At 39.0% G+C, this 17,621-nt stretch overlaps 1 protein-coding gene across 1 annotated transcript in view; it reads left to right on the top strand.

The window, feature by feature from the left end:
* The window catches only part of L3mbtl4 (L3MBTL histone methyl-lysine binding protein 4), a 373,346-nt gene that overhangs the window by 76,406 nt on the left and 279,319 nt on the right, over positions 1-17,621 (top strand). The window contains exons 4-8 of the mRNA XM_034483726.2: positions 4,685-4,789; positions 6,039-6,174; positions 8,673-8,764; positions 10,360-10,514; positions 11,925-12,001. Of these exons, the coding sequence (XP_034339617.2) occupies positions 4,685-4,789; positions 6,039-6,174; positions 8,673-8,764; positions 10,360-10,514; positions 11,925-12,001 (565 nt within the window). The remainder of the gene's footprint in view (positions 1-4,684; positions 4,790-6,038; positions 6,175-8,672; positions 8,765-10,359; positions 10,515-11,924; positions 12,002-17,621) is intronic.

Below are 17,621 nucleotides of genomic sequence, written 5' to 3'. Positions count from 1 at the left end.
CCTGGCTTTTTCCTTGGCTTTAGAATTAATGTCAGCTGAAAACCATTCTCTCAAATCTTTTCTCTCAAAGTAAATAGCAAGGATTGGCTATGAGACTATAAGTTTTCAACCCCATCAGAAATCCAGAATGACTGAGTTAACTGAAATTGTGGGAAGCACAAAGCATAGCTTCTAAAACTTAGCCAATTTATAGAGACCTCTGAACACCTGGACACTCCCTATACTACAAAATGTTGGAGCATCTGTTTTTCCGCCTTCTGGTCCAGGATCAACTGACAGACCTTAGTGCTGCAGAATTATTAAGGGCTGATTACTCTGTCTAGGCAGATATAATCAGTCGACTATTCTGCAAGTGTGTCCTTTTCTGGACAGTAATTTGTCTGTAGATGGAAAGAGGCAATTCTTGTCTAGTGGCTGTCTCACCACAACTGGAGTAACTCCAAAGAGAGCAGTGCATTTCTTACTGGTTGGAAATAGAATATTTAGTTCTAATTCCATTGTCCAATCTAGCTCTTTTATTTGGCAAATTAGGGCCATTTAAATCCATTGCTATAACAGAGAGGAATGAGCCGGGTGGTGGTGGCACACGCCTTTAATCCCAGTACTTGGGAGGCAAAGGCAGGCAGATTTCTGAGTTTGAGGCCAGCCTGGTCTACAGAGTGAGTTCCAGGACAGCCAAGGCTACACAGAGAAACCCTGTCTCAACACTGCCCCCCCCCCCCCCGAAAAAAAAAAAAAAACAGAGAGGAATGTGCTAGTTCTTGGAACATTAAAAACTGATACTTAGTGACTTCCTGATTAATTATAATTTGCTTGTTCAGTGTTCTAGGAAAACTTATTAATTTCTTCATCCTTGGTCTTGTGTTTACCTTGCTATGTTGGGTTGAATGTGCCTTTAGGTTTCTTCTGCAATGCCACATTGGTCATGAATCTCTTCAGCTTGTACTGACCTTCCCTTGCTTGCAGTATGAAGGGTAATTGTCCTGGATATTATGATCAGGATATTTAACTGACATCTGCATAGTATAATCTAAATATGTAATTGACACCTACAATCACTAGGCGCCAAAGGTTCTGTGGACACATTTTTTATTATTCAGATGTTCTTCACTTTGAGAAGCCATTTGGCACTTTCTCCTGAAGTTTCAGTATTTTTTCTTAGTTCTTTACTGTTGACATTTTATCTAAAATATATAGTGAAAGGGATCTTTTATGGTCAACTGCCTGGGTTTATAAACAATCCTTATACCTAGGCATCCATATATTTATCCAAAATGGGGGAAGTTTGCTGGTATTGTGTCACTGAATATATTTTCTGCCATGATTTTTTAATTTCTTTCTTTCTTTTTATTTATCTCTCTCTCTCTCTCTCTCTCTCTCTCTCTCTCTCTCTCTCTCTCTTTCTTTTTGGCAGTGTAATCAGGAATATCAGATTGTAGTAAGGAGTTGAATATATTTCCAACTGGATTCTTTGGTGAGGTTTCCATTTGACTTCTTTGGTGGTGGGGTTAGTGTCTGCTGACAGTGAATAATGTATCAGAACACAAAGTTCCCGATTTTTTTTTTTTTTTTTTTGAAGCCTGGAACAATCAGGACAATTGTACATGGTTCCATTTGTAGGGTACACCATCTACAATCATTCCTAGACTTATTAATCAGTGTAGAGTCTGAAATGGTCTAGGGCAACATAACACATAGTGTGGCCCGTTATCAATGCAGTGTTCACAGCCCTTTTATTTTTATCTCTGCTGTAGCTGAATAGTGTAGGGGTGATATTTAGAAAACTGTGCCTGGTCCAGCTTGTTCCCGGGCAGCCATCATGCTCCCGCTGTTCCTTGGCTCTGACAGTGGCTCTGGCTAGCTAGATGTGCAGGCCCTGGCACCCACGAGATGCCAGCATGGGGGATGGCTCTGGCAATGCCCCACACTGTATCCACAAAGCTTGGCTGAACCCCAGGCAATATCTGCCATCCTTGAAGTACCCAGTAGAAATGAGACTCTTAAAGCTTAATGATTATCTAAAAGATTTATATATTTATAAATGCTCAATCAAAAAGGTGCCCACACAATTAGAGTTGTTACCCAATATCTAACCTTTTGATAGAAGTTGCTACCCAGAACAGCTTTTGACCCATCTGTGGTTCTCTATGGTTGCTAGCCTCCTTCTTCTCCTCCCCTTCCTCTTTTCTCCCCTCCCCTTCCTCTCTTTCTCTCCTAGCTCCACCTCCTCTTCTACTGCCTAAACACCAAACTCCACTGTGAATACAATGTAGCAGAATAAGTATCCTGCTACAGAGTAGGTCTTCAGGCCCGTCATAAGCAGCCTTCTTGGATATTGGTTTTTGACTTGAGGTTTTTAAATCTCTGCCCTTTTTTTTTGAGTTATAGTATCATTTGAACTTTGAGTTGAGGCGATAGTATTGAGCGATACTTGCTTACTCTAAGCTAGGTTGAGAATATCGTCCCCCTCCCCACTCTGAGCGGCAGAGCATCAACACAGATACTGAGCACTGGTTAAGACGTGGATAAAAGGTAAGAGAAGCAACTAACAGTGAACTCAATTCAGAAATAAAATAAAACCCAGCGCCTATTATACCATGTGCAGCTCCTAGAACGACTGCAGCAGAGGTCGGGCACGAATCAACATACAGCAAAATGTTTTAAAAGATGATTTCTAAAAAAAAAAAAAAAAAATACGAGTAAACAAGAGAGAAGAAAATGGCACCAACAATGGGTGTGGCTATAAACGAGCATGTTGAGAAGAGGGGACAGGAAAAACCAAAATGGGAGCAAATTGCACAAACCTCCAGCCAGGAAATCAAAAAGAAAGGTCTGAGAGAAGAGACTCGGACACTACACACAGACACAGACGCAGACGCAGACGCAGACACACACACACACACACACACACAGAGACAGAAAGACACACACACACACACACCACAGACACCACACAGACACATACACACATACCACACAGACACCACACGCAGAAACACACACAGACACACACATACACCAAAGACACAGACACCACACACACACACACACACACACACACACACATCACATATCACAGAGACCACACACACATATCACACATTCAAAGATACCTCACAAAGAAACACAAACACATAGATATACTCATACACATATACCATATAGACAAACACCACACTCAGACACACATACACACCACAAACACAGATAACACACACACATACCACACAAACATAGACAGCATACACACAGACACACACAACACACATACACTAAACTGGCACAGATAACACACATACACCACAAACAGACACAGACACCACGCACATAGACATACACACAGCACATAGACATAAACACCACACACACACACACACACAAAGAGACACACACAAACACAGACAAACAGACACAAAGACATATACACACAGTGACACAGACACATACATACATAGATACCATATTACACAGACACCTCACACCAAGATGCACACATGTATATACTCATACACACATACGCACATATACCTGCATATACACTTGTACATCAGCAAATGTAGAACAAAAGAAATACTACTCTAAAATACTTAAGTATTGTCTCTGTTGTAATGGTTACACCTGTGGGAGTGGATGTTCTCTTTCCACTAGTGTCTCCTTCTTTTCATGTCTTGTTGGACCACATCCCCTATGAATCACTGTGGCTGGAGAGAGTCACCACTAGTTTCTTGTTTATAGCATACAGTTAGATCAGTGGGAATTGTTTGACACTGCAAACAACTGGAAATATTTCTCTGCTCACTAGTAGAAGGCAGAAGGAAACCTGAATTCCTTTAAGATGGGATTTCTAGTAGTAAGACTGACTTGATGTCATGCAGAGGTCAGCTTGCTAGGCTGATGTGCCTGCAGCTTTCATGTGTTTCCTGTGGCCCACAACAGGGTAGGGCAACAGAACTGCATGATTACAGAGATGTAGCAGGTTCTGCTCTAGGACGACACTCTTCTGAGTTCCAGTCCCTGCTACCATTGTGCACCCTGGCTTGGTCTCTGCCTCACTTTAGCTACTGTCTTAAAGGGAAAGGCAGTCCTGCTACATTGTGTGTGGCAGGACATTGAAAGAGAGAAAAAGAGATAGAAAGAGAGAAATGAGGGGGTATGAAGTTAGGATGAGGTGGGAGGTATATTTTGAATGAATTCGGGAGGAATGCATTATATGCATAAATAAAGTTATGAAAGAATTATTATAAATGTTGTGCTTTAAAAATTCAGCTTCCAAACTACATGATAAATTTCTTTCATAAGTTTCTGTCACCTCACTTTTGACAAATCATAATCATATTTAATTATTAGTTATACCATGGTAACAAGATATGTATGTATGTATGTATGCACATACAGACACACACAGAGACACACACAAACGTCCGTGTGTGTGTGTCTGTGTGTGTTCTACATTATGGATATTTTTATTACCTTAAAAACTTACCATTCATTCTTACTGTTTAACTACAGCCTTGTAGCTTTGAGTAGCATCTTCTTTCCCCCCCCATCCCCCTCCCAGCTTCTAATAGCTACCTTTCTATTCTGCATTTATGAATACTGTTTATTTTTAGATTCCACATAAAATGCTCTATATTAAATTGTGGAGAACTCTCAGTGGATGATATTGTATCATGAAATTTTGTAGGATCAATCCTTTCCGGAGCATGAAAATGGCTTTCAGGTTGGAATGAGATTGGAAGGCATTGATGCCCGACGTCCGTCTGTGTTCTGTGTGCTTTCTATAGCTGAGGTAAGAGAGGCTGGTGCTGCCTGGGGCCAATTACATGGTGCATATTTTATAGAAAACAACAGATTTCAGTACTTTCTGTCATAAATGAGTCCCAGTCTATTATTTTAGTCAATAATGTATAAAAATATGTTTCTTTATAATTTTGTTCTTAAGATGAATTTTCTAGAAAGTTTTCATCAACTAGTATACATCCTTGAGTTAACTGAAAAGTAGATTTTACCTAAAGTTAGTAATAAGCCAAGGATCCCAGAGTGTTGTTTTCAAGTGTTACATAATTATTCATATTTTAGGTGAACCATAAGAACTATATATAAATTCCTGTCTATGAAAAAAGCATTCATATAAATACACTTACTTTGTGAAAATTATATACAGAGAACTGCCACTGATGAAAACAAATACATTTTAAATTGTAACATTTATCTAACACATTATTAAATCAATAGAAGCATTGACCTTAGAAGATACATTTACACGTTCTATGTCATGACAATTGATCTTAGGCTTGTACAGAATGTCTAGGAGATGTATTTCTCAGGCTTTAGTTATTTTCTGTGTTAAATATGCTGGGCTCATGTATTAACAATGTTCCTTGTCTCAGCCTCTACTCGCTTGAGGTAGAAAATAAGCCCATCAGCACAAGATATGTTTGCTAAAATAAAGGCATTTGGCAGGCACTGAATTAATAGTCAGTTAGAAACATTTGATGTGATTCCAGATTCCGAGATCAGTCTAAAGGATATCGATATCTATCTATACCTATATCTATATCTAATCTATATCTATATCTATCTATATCTATCTTATCTATATCTATATCATCTATATATATATATCTTGCAGAAAGTTCTAGATAGCTGTTCATCATCATTGTGATTTAATTATATATCATATTACATATGCATTTGTCCTCTGATGAAAATGTTTGGATGGATACATGGGTTGGTTTCTGATGATGGCATCGTATACACATTTGAATGTTTTCTCAGTTTTTCTTCTCTTTCTTTCTTTCTTTCTTTCTTTCTTTTTTTTTTCTTTTTTTTTTTTTTGAGACATACTTTCTCTATATAGCTCTGGCTGTCCTGAACTCACTCTGTAGACCAGGCGCTGGCCTCAAACACAGAAATCCACCTGCCTCTGCCTCCCAAGTGCTGGGATTAAAGGAGTGCGCCACCACCTGTGGTTTCTCAGTTTTGAGCCCTTTCAAATCCGTGACACTTAATGAACAACTGTGAACTTCCTGTTTCAGGTGTGTGGTTACAGGCTGAGACTGCATTTTGATGGTTATTTAAGCTGTTATGATTTTTGGACCAACGCTGGTTCCCCGGACATTCACCCAGTGGGATGGTGTCAAAAGACCAAGCACGAACTTCATATCCCTCGGGGTAAGCCAGGGCACATTTGTCAGCTGCAAGGAGGGGCACTTGTTATTCGAGCTTTATTTTAACACCATTTCAGGAAATTCTAACAGGGGAACATGGTGTGAATTGATTTTCCAAATGAAAGTTTTATCTACAAAGAGGCTAAGGCCATGACAATGCCTTAGAGATGAGTGTAACAGAAAAGTCTGTATGTCTCTCTAAGTCAAATATTCTGGTTAGGAATTTATGGTGAAAAATATTATCGTTTGGGAGCACCTGACCATATGTAAAGTGTATTAATCTTTATAGCAAGAAATTGTGGTTGAAATGAAATATCATGCTCTATCAATGGTACTACACAGGGAAGAAACTTGATTTATTCTAAATTTGCTACAAATTTGGAAATAATGGAAAGAATGAGACTATAAAATGCCATAATAAGTTTTCTTTTGATGGGAAATAGTTTTGTGTCTGTTTTTTGTTTCCTGTGAGATACCCAAGCCAGCCAGTTAAGGCTGGTCCTTTTTGGTTGTGAGATGCCTTGTTCCAGTTTCTTTGTACAACCAATTGTTGCACATAGTTTTCTGCTTGGGCATTAGGTTGCTGAATAACTGGCACATCTTGGGTTTCGTGTGCCTTCTCCCCATCCTTCAGGTGTTCCTTGGCATCTACCTGGCGCTGAAGGCAGTCTGGAGTTCATTGAGCTGGTGACAGACAGTAGCATCATTCATCCAATAGGCATTATGAAATCCGTAGCATGTGCTTTTAATGAGTATTGAACAACAGAAATCACAAGGCCTCAGCCTCTATGGGGATGCCCTTCAGAGGAGAGAATGTTTGAGTAAGGTCCCAGGGATACTCTTTCAGATGCTATTGTAGACATAGGTTCTCTGAAGTCACAGGATCCCAGGCACATGAACAAAATGAGAAATTACCTTGGGTCCCCCATATAAGAACAGAGGCCAGAGTTGATGTCCTAGAATGGAAGGGTATTAGGCCAGAAAGCAACCTTGAGGAGACTACTATAGAACAATGGTGGAACAAGTAAAGCTTAATGTATGAATGTAATCTTGAACTCTACAAAGATTTGGGCTCATAAATTCAATATGAAAATATTGATCCTGTGTAACTAGGGGCCACTTTAGATATCAATCTAGAAATCACAGTTCTCACCTTAAAACAGAGGTTATCAGCCTGTGGGTAGAGAGACCCCTTTGATGGTTGCATATCAGATATCCTACATGTCAGGTATTTACATTATGATTCACAACACAAGCAAAATTACAGTTATGTAGTAAAAAACAAAAATAATCTTATAATTGGGAGTCACCACAACATGAGGGACTGTAATTCAGGGTCACAGCATCAGGAAGGTTGAGAACCTCTGTCTTAAAGGGGATAAAAGATAGTTTATTTTGAGCCATTTTGAGTGAACATAGCCCAGGAACACAGATGTAGGTTGGTCCAAAGACCATGTTTCAACATGAAAACAGTTTCATGAAGTTTTTTAAAAAATAATTTTACAGAACAAAGAAAGTCATAAAATCAAGGCAAGCTTAAAATGCATTGTTGAGTATATCAGAGGCAGTTGCCTCAATATGTGGGCAGCTTTTCTCTAAGCCCAACATGCTATCTGATGTTGTTCTTAGCTTTCAGGTTTGTGGAAGCTAGTAACTGTCAGAGATAATAGATTCCAAAGGTTTTGATCTATTAGTCAATGGGTGTTACTTCTGATGCAGAAGAGAGCAAGGAATGGCTGTCCCTGAGCATCAGAACTAGCTCAAGATAAGTTAATTAGACTCTGAAACTGCGACATTCCAATAGCCTCTAGTACTGATGCCCTAACCTAGTCAATCTGGAAAGATAAGATTTTTCCTGGGTAATTTATAAGATTAGGAACAGAAAATTGGACCTGCCAAATGGCCTTTGGATTTTTGACAGTGCTGGGTATTGTATCCCAAGTGGCCTTTGGGTTATAGATGAGTTCCTAATTTCTCCAGAGCACCTGGCCATCCCAATTACAGTGGCATCAGGACCTCTCATGGTCTTTGTGACATGGCTTCCTAATGAATGGCAACCACTTGGGGACTCTTGTCTCACCCTTTCCCCTGTCCTTAAAAAGCCTTAATGAAAGGTAAGATGAAGGCCTGTAGATTTCAAAATGCTCCTAAGAATTATTCAGAAACCATTTATGTGAGTATCCTCTTCATCTAAATATCTTCCCCCTTGAGCTTAAATTCCTTGAAATTTGCTTTATGGTTTGTTATAATCCAAGTAAGTTAATAAGTAGATATTAGACATCTGTGGAGACTGACATGTATTATGGAAATTACACTCGGCGACTTTGAATTTAAGTCATTTAAACAACATTAAAACAATTTGGAGATTTTAATATAAATCTTTTGTGATAAGCTAAGAACTTACTGAATATATAGCAGCAGATTAAAAGTAGAAATAATAATATATTAAAATATATGTGATGATATCTTGTGGGTATTTTTGACTAGTGTATACTCTTTTAGATTATAGAAAAGATAAATTTGTTTGGATGGATTACTTGAAGGCCTGTAGATTGCAAAATGCTCCTAAGAAATTATTCAGAAACAGAAGTTCTGTGAGTATCCTCTTCCTTTGTATAAATCCTATTTTCAATTGAGCTTCAATTCCTTTAAAAATATATTACTGTCTGTTATATTATAATTCAAATAAATTATGAAATGTCTTAATTGCCTTTACCTTTCCTAACTTAATTTATTATATATACTTCCCTGGGCAAATAGCTTTTTAAATTTTTTTAGGTTTTTCTTTTTTGCCTTCAGCATTACAATTAAATACTTCAGAAAAATTAATTTAAATTAAGCCCTCTAAAATTATTTAAATTTTATTATTAAAATGTCTCTTATGTTTTTTTTTTTTTTTTTTTTTTTTTTTTTTTTACTTTTTGCTTGCAGCAAGTTAGTTTTCTAAGCTTAATTTTGGTGTTTGGAAGCTAGTAGATACTCAAGACAGACTGTCACATGCACATCACAGATAGATCTAAGTACAATGACACAAAAGAAGCATTTTGGAAGATTCAGGGATGCTGTGTGTGGGTGTATGTGTGGCTAGAATAGACTCCTCACAACATCTTCACCAAATTCAGGGATGTTGTGCCAGGCTTCAGCTAGAGTAGACTCTGTATCTCAAGCAGCTCAGAGAACCTTCAATGGAAAGTGAATTTTAAGTGCTCATCCCTTCTCTGCTCTCAGCAGTGAGTGGGCTTTTGGGAGAGCAAAGCAGGGGTGACATCTAGCCTGCACTCTGCTCCCTAGGGACCCTCTCTTTCCCTTGCCTGGTGTCCCGGCTAGGCCCTACCCACTGAGGGTCCTGTGCCTAGTACACTTGTTACTGAAATTCTATAGGTTTGTCTTTCCTGGTCTAGATATTAATGTTACGTGTTCATTATATATCTCCCATAAATTTATCTGTCAAGAATATGTTGTTGCCTTAAAAATAAAATCTACTGAAAGATAATTTTTTTAAAAAATAACAGGCTTCTGTGTAGATAATAAAGAGATAGACAGACAAAACCTTCTTCTAGTCCCTGGTATTGTGTGCATCTTAAAGCTACAAGTCTGGCTAATTATAGCTATTTCATGTGAAAGGAAGAGTTACATTAGCCATAATCTACATGTTCTGTTAGAAATAAACAGGCATTAAAATAATTTGTACTTGTAGCTATAATTTTTCATAAAATAATACACTCTTTAAATATTGAGAAAGCACTATTTTTGAATCCCATTACCAAATTAAACAATTCTTAAATGCTAAAGAGCATAGTCTTTATCACTTCAAATAGTGGTATTTTCAAATTTCATTACCCTATGGGGAGTAGAGGATACCTTTTATCATCTGATGTAACTATATTCAGTAAACATTGAGTCTTATAATCAGCTCACATTGCTCTAAGAACTGAACATATTAAAATGAAGTTGATAAGGGAAAGACAGTCTCCTTATATAAGTAATGTGAAAAGCAAGTGGGGAGCTTGTGTCCTTGGTCCTTGGTATAAGCGTAGGAGCCTTTGTGTTGTTCCCTGTCCAGTCAGGTAAGAATTGACATTGTGTCAACCTTGGTTTTTTAAATGACATAGAAATCCCATAGTAGTTCAGTCCTGCTGGTTTGACCTGCTTGATTCTGTGCCTTTCCCCCACTCTGTTGCTGTATTAGAATGGTCCAGTGCCAAAGGAGTTTCAGGTTGGGATGAAGCTGGAGGCTGTGGACAGGAGGAACCCTTGCTTCATGTGTGTGGCAACCGTTGCAGACATTGTGGAAGACCGTGTACGGGTGCATTTTGACAGCTGGGATGATATCTTTGATTACTGGTGAGACATCAGGATGCACATGCTTTGTGTGAGCCACACTTAGTATTCAGAAATCATCTTACCAGTGCTGTGAGTGTTTTCATAGTAGCTCACAGTCAAGAAGTTTTCAGTTGGCTTTTCCCCTGCTTCTCTTTCACATAGATTATTGAATTAAAGAGCAGCCCTCTGTTTTCCCCATCCTATGTGGAGTTACTCAGTGGTGTCTTCTGTGAAGCAATGGCAACAGATAGGGGTGGGTCTCATGTTTTATCTGATTGTAATTAGAATAGATTTGGGAAAAGAAACTTGAGATGTGTCAGGGTTGCCTTGTACGTGTGTGTATGGGGGTGGGGCATCTGAAAAGTGTTGAACAAAGCCTTCCACACAAAAGCTCTGGGGAGAATGGGAGTGAGTACTTTGAAGGCCTGTGAGAAGTAGAGAAAAAAATGTATGCCACACACCTCTGAAACCGACTGTGGCGAGCTGTAAGGACTTGCCTGCTAAAACCCCTGAAATATGCAATAGGGAGTGGCAAAAACAATTTCTGTCACATTTCTTGTGTGAGTCCTGAACAACTGAAAAATCCCCAATGAAGCTGCAGCTCTGCAGGTGCCTGACAGGAGTCTGCCTTTCTCCTTTGAACTAAGAAACAGAAATAGAGTAGTGGTTGTAAGTGTCTTAGAATACTCCAGAGCGTTTGAAAAGTAAAAGGAAGAAAAACATAGCTACCCCGGGTCTGATTCAGCTGTTCTGTCCACATCTGGAATTTCCTGTTGATAATTGGCTTTATTAGTAGTACCAGCAGGCAGAAGAGATTCATTAAAACATTTACCTCGAGGATGACCTGGGTCAGCTCCATGTGACCCCTTTCTGATTTATTCTATAGTTTCAAATCCCTAGAAAGTAGTACAAATGAGCAGTTTGGTCACCCAGAATGAAGCTCACCATTTCAAACTGTGTCTGTCATTTGCTAACTGTGAAGTGCTGTTTCCCAAGGGGCTTCTTTATGTACAGTGTGGCCATCACCCTTTGGTTCTGTTCCTGTCTGTCACTGTGATGGTATCTCGATAGGAGCAACCTAAGGGAGGAGGAAGGATTATTTGGGCAAAGGGTTTGAGAGTGTCGGGAGGACATGGCGAGGGAGCAGCTTATGGCTGGGGTACTTGGAGCTAGACTGACTTTTACACTACGTGGTAATTCAGAAAGCTGAGCAATCAGGATGGAATGAGCTATACTGGTTCAGCTCACTTCTCTGGTCCTGCATCTGCCAGGTATGTGCCATACCTGAAAGGTCCCTCAGCCTTTACAATTAGTGGTGTGAGTTAGGCGCTGAGTAGTAAGCATACAGGGGACATTTTACATTTGAACCACAGCCTACACTTCCCGTGACACCGAGTACTGTGAATGTAAACACAATCCTGATTTTTGCAGGTGTGATGTTAACAGTCCTTGTATCCAGCCAGTTGGTTGGTGTCAGGAGAACGGAAGAACCCTGATCACACCCCAAGGTGAGCAGACTTTATGTTCTTTGAAGTCAACTCTGCGTAAGTAGATATTTGCTTTTTTCACCCCATTTTGGTGACAATATTTCATTGCCTAGTGAGTGGATAAAAATGCTGAGGAGTGCCAACAGCCACCAAGTGTCTAAAGCATGTGTGGACTATGTTTAAAAAATGTACTGGGCAGTCTTTTTAAAAGTTGAGAAGTTTTAGCTCACTCAATAGCTATCATTGCTGGAGACTAGCATTTGCAACTAGCTATTTTCAGGTATATCTTATAACATAATTCATTAATCAAATCATAAGATTACTAAGTGTCTTTCACTTTGCATTTAAGTATAGAAATGTCAAAAATATAGAAAGCAAGGCTTCATGTATACTCTGACTTGTCAGACACATTTCAACAAGCCAGACTAATCACGGATATAAGTTGGGGTAGCATTGTGACAGAGGACTTCTCGAGTGTGCCAGAGACTTTAGATTCAATCCCCTACCATCATACCACAAAGAACAAAAAGAACTGACTAGACACTGTTTAATTTCAACATCTTTAGTACAAATGTTTAAGGAGATAACTGTTTTCGTTCAATACATAATATACAAGAATAAACGTAGAAAACAGGATATAGCATCCTTTTAACGTAGCAGCTGTTTTGTTTTTTAACATGAATAGTTATGGACTTTTGAAATCTTTAAGTCCTTTTTAAAAATTTGAAACATGTTTAATATTATTGTACAAAGTAAATGGTGTTCCATGGACATTTCCAAATGTGAATAAAATGTGTTTAGGTCACACCCATCCCTTTATTCTCTTTTTAATTAAAAATAGATTATTTCATATAATATATTCTGATTATGGTTTTCCCTCTTCCAAGTCCTCCCAGATCCTGCCTATATCTCCATCCAACCAAATACACACTGTTCCCCCCTCTTTTATTAGAGTACAAACAGGGATATAAAAATAATAAAATAGAATCAAAACACAATAGGAAAGACCAAACAAATAAAGAAATAAACAAATAAAAAAGAGTCAATGGAAAGCACAAGAAATGCATACAGGCACCAAGACACACCTTCACAAACACAGAAAACGTATAAAAACAAAATTGGAAACCACAATGTATAAGCAAAAGATCTGTAAGGAAATAATTAAACAGCCTCCAGTGCTGTAATTGAGTTTGTTCTGTGTTGACCATCCACTGTTGGGCATGGGGCCTGCCCTTAAGTGTGGTTTGTTTACCCAGTGAGGTTGTAGAGAAAACAAATTTTTCCTTTGAGAGAGAGAGAGAATATCATTTGGAGGTAGCTTCAGGAGTGGGGATGGGAGCTTGTGTCTCCTTCTTTCCTCTCAGCATTTGGACCGCTCTTGGCTTAGATCTTCTTTATGTTCTTAAGCTTCCTTGCCTCCCTACCCCTAGATATCTACCCTTTACTGTCATCTTCTCTCCAACCCACACTGATTCCATACATCCGAGGGAAGTTTGGGTAGGACCCAGGTACCACACTTAACATTGTGATCTTCAGTTCCATTTTCTGCAGATGATATAATTCCATTCTTCTTCATAGATTCATAGTGTATAGATAGAATACTTTCCCCATTCATTGGTTTCTGGATACATAGGTAGAGTTTATAACTTGGTAAGAATAAATTATTTTGTGATAAACAGAAGTATGCAGGTATCTGTACTATAAGCTGACATTTATTCTTCAGACTATATACTCAGAAGTAGTGTGACTTGATCATACTGAATTATATATTTTTTTTAAGTTGCAAAAAAAAATTCCATATAGGCAACATTAATTCCCATTCCCACCAGCAAAGAATAAGGGCTCTTCTTTCTCATGTTCTTACCTGCATATTTTGTTTGTTTTCCTGATGGTACCCACTGCCTCTGAGGTGAAATAGGCTTCAGTGTGGTTTTAATTATATCCTTCCTCGTACTACCCATCCAACATCTCTGTCTTAAAACACACACACACACACAGAGAGAGAGAGAGAGAGAGAGAGAGAAAATCACAGAGTCCAATTTGTGTTGGTGAACTTCTAGGCCTGGGCCTGTGCTAGAGTATTTTTTGACATATCTATTGTCTCTATTGAAAAAAAACCTGATTTTCTTCTCTTAAAAACTGCCAACTGTGCATACCTTCTTGTCTAATGATAGGACTTTGTGTCTACTTTTCTTCCTAATAGCTGGGGCTTTTGTCTGGTTTGAGCTTGTGCAGGTCTTGTCCATGTTGTCACAGTCTCAGTGCACTTATACTTGGGAAGTGCTGTTTGCTTGTAGTCAGCAAATACCTTTGGCTCCTGCAGTCCTTTCACTTTCTACAGGAGTGAAATACATGCCACTAAGAAGTGAGTGCTTCAAAGTCTCTCACTCTCTGCTTGTGGTCCAGTTGAGGTAGTAACTACTACCCACCGACTGCAGGAGTAAGCTCCCATGATGAGACTGAACAATGCACTGATCTGTGGGTACAGCAATATGTCATTTTACTGCCGTTTTTCTTTATAGAATAATAGTAAGTGTTGCCCTAGGCCTATGACCTGTCTTGTCTCAGTTCTTGGCCTCATTACCAGTGTAATGTATGGGTTTCATCTCATGGAAGGAGATTTAATTCAATTAAAAAGTGGTTTATTACTCTCCCAACAGCCATGCTACTTCTGCACCAGTGAGCACATCTTGCAGGCAGGTTGTTATGATAGCTCACAGGGTGCTGTATCAGATTGTTCTTCTTCCTTGATAGCATAAGTAGCATCTTCCAGCACTAGGAATGCTATCCACTAGACACAGGGCTTCCAATTGAGTACTAGCTAGATCCAACTGTCCCATTCTTGGACATATACCCAGAAGACTCTACATCACACTAGAAAGATATTTGCTCATCTGTGTACATCGTTTCTTTATTCATAATAGCCTGAAATTGGAACTAGCCAAGGTGTCCATCAGTTGATGAATGGGTCATGAAAATGTGGTCCATCTACACAGTGGAATATTATTCAGATGCTAAGAAAAATAAAATTATGGAATGTACATGTAAATGAGCCGAGCTAGCACCAAGCACCCTGACTCAGGAAACCCAGGCCAAGAAACATTCCTGTTTTCTTCTCTCATATGCAGGTGTTAGCATTTTTAATTTTTTTTAAATTGGATATTTTATTTATTTACAATACAGATGTCATCCCTTTCCCCACCCCCCTCCCTAGAACCCCCACCCCATCCCCCCTACTCCTTTATGCTTTTATACCATTTTGATTACATGCATGTATTATGGTCAGTTCTAGGTTGAGGGTCTAGCAATACAATAGATGCAGATAGTCAAGGAACAAGAAATAAACACAAAGAGTCAAAAAAAAAAAAAAAAAAAAAAAGAAAGGCATTAAACCCAATTACATAAACACTCCCATGATCACTGTTTCTAAGGGCTTATCAGGATGACCAAAGTATCTGAGCCTACTTCTCTGTTCTAGCCCAAGGTCATTTTCATGTCTGAAGCCTATTTCTTTGTTCTAGCCTAAGATTTAGATTACTGTCTGAAATTGCTTCTTATTCTAGCCTAATGTCAGATTCCTGCATGAAGCCTACTTCCTTGTCCTTGGCCCATGTCAGATTCTTGCCAAGCAGCCCCAAAGGCTCTCTGCCTCGCCTCCTCTCTTTTTTTATTTCATTAACAAGACTGAGCCTGTCTTAGGTCATTCTGACAAGAATGCCTTCCTTACCTGTCATGGAATATGCATTATCAAAAGCAATGCACTTTTGTCTTAGGTTGGTAAGGCTCTGTGCAGAATCTTACCCGTCCTTGGCTTACCAGCCTGTTAATTTAATAACTTTGTCTGGGGGTCCATTTTCAGGTTCAAGCCATGTACTTGGCTGCCAACATGTTGATATTGTTGAAGAAAAGTTTAACATAATGGGCAGGACTAAAAGTATACCCAGGACAAAATGGGTTAGCATGATCAAGCTATTTATGCCATTTTTGAAGCTTGATCAAAATAGAGATACTGACCTCAGGCCATGGGTAATTGGATTCATGTTAGTTCTACAATTTACAGTGGTAGTCATTATAATTAAGAAGAAGTTTAATGACATGTGCAGTGTATTTGGCATAATTTAACACCTCTTGAGATGTTTTAATGATACATAGGGAGCTTATGAATTTCAAAAATGCTGCTCTGCTGAGTGTTGACATGGTAGATACTGCAGATAAAATTACCCCTGGGTGTTAGTTTTTAAGGTTTAGATCATGTGACATCCCTTTGGAGCAGAGATTAGGTAGCTAATAAGAAACTCGAGGGAGAATTTCCTATGAAAGAGAAACTAAAATACAGTGTAATAGAAGTATAGAAAGGATATTAAAGGAGGAGGGATAAAAAGTAAGGAGTGGTAAGGCAGAGGATGGAATATGGAGAGAGATAACTAAGACCAGAGGCCATGAAAACCACACTAATAAAAAAGCTTTGTAAAATACATTCATACATAGAACCAGCTTAAATAAAGTCATCACATAATGGGGGACAGGGTATCCCAAATAGAAATCATAAGTACTAGTAAAACCCCAGTGTCAGTAATGGTTTACATCCTTTTGAGTTGTTGTCCAAAGGTGTTGCAGACACCACCCTCAACACCATAGCTGCAGGCAGTGCTGCCAGCCATCTGGCACAACTTGATTGAAATAGGCTTTTGCTGAAGATACCACAAACTGGCAGATAACACAAGCAAAGCTAGCTTATCTCTTTAGTTCATTAATTATACTGTTGTATGGAAGAATTTAAGTGGCCAATTCTTGCTTTTGTCTCTGGAACTCTCAAAGTCCTGTTAAAAATTTTGCTGCACTTATTCACTGCTGGTGGGAAATGGAAGTTGGTGTTGCCACTGTGGAAATCAATGTGGAGGTTGCTCAGGAAGCTAGAGATAGGTCTACCATATGATATGCCATACTCCCAAGGACTCTGTAACCTACTGTAGAGATACTCCCTCATCCATGTTCACAACAGCCAGAAAATGGAAACAAACCAGGTGTGCACCAATAGATAATGAAAAGGTGGTTCATGTACATACGGAAGTATTATTCAGTTCTAAATAAAAATGAAATGATGAAACACAGGTGAATGTTAGATGGAGCTTGAAATGATCGCCAGAGTAAAGTAACCCTGGCCCAGAAAGACAAATGCTTTATGTTTTCTTTCATATGCACATGCTAGCTTTGAATCCATAGGTGTATGTTACAATTGGGGGGATCATGGAGCAGTGAACAAGGCTCAAATGGGGTGGGGCAGGGTAGTGGGGGGAACCTTAGGAATGATAACTTAAAATACCTTTGGAGATGCCATTTGGAAGCCTAGTATTGTAGAAAATTTCCAATATAAAAGTCGTCCCCATAGGGTCATATATTTGAATGGTTTGCAAGTGGCACTATTTGAAGGGATTAAACAGATTAGGAAGTCTGTTCTTGCTGAGGGAAGTGTGTCCCTGGGGGATGGGTTTGGGGTTTCAAAAGACTATGTGTAGCCCAGACACACACACAAACACACACACACACACACACACACACACACACACACACACATTCTCCTCCCTCTTTCTCTTCTCTCTCTCTCTCTCTCTCTCTCTCTCTCTCTCTCTCTCTCTCTCTC

Source organism: Arvicanthis niloticus, chromosome 21 (genome assembly GCF_011762505.2).
Source record: "Arvicanthis niloticus isolate mArvNil1 chromosome 21, mArvNil1.pat.X, whole genome shotgun sequence".
Classification (NCBI taxonomy): Eukaryota; Metazoa; Chordata; class Mammalia; order Rodentia; family Muridae; genus Arvicanthis; species Arvicanthis niloticus.
Note: the sequence above shows the minus strand (reverse complement) of the source record. Positions and strands in the feature narration are given on the sequence as shown.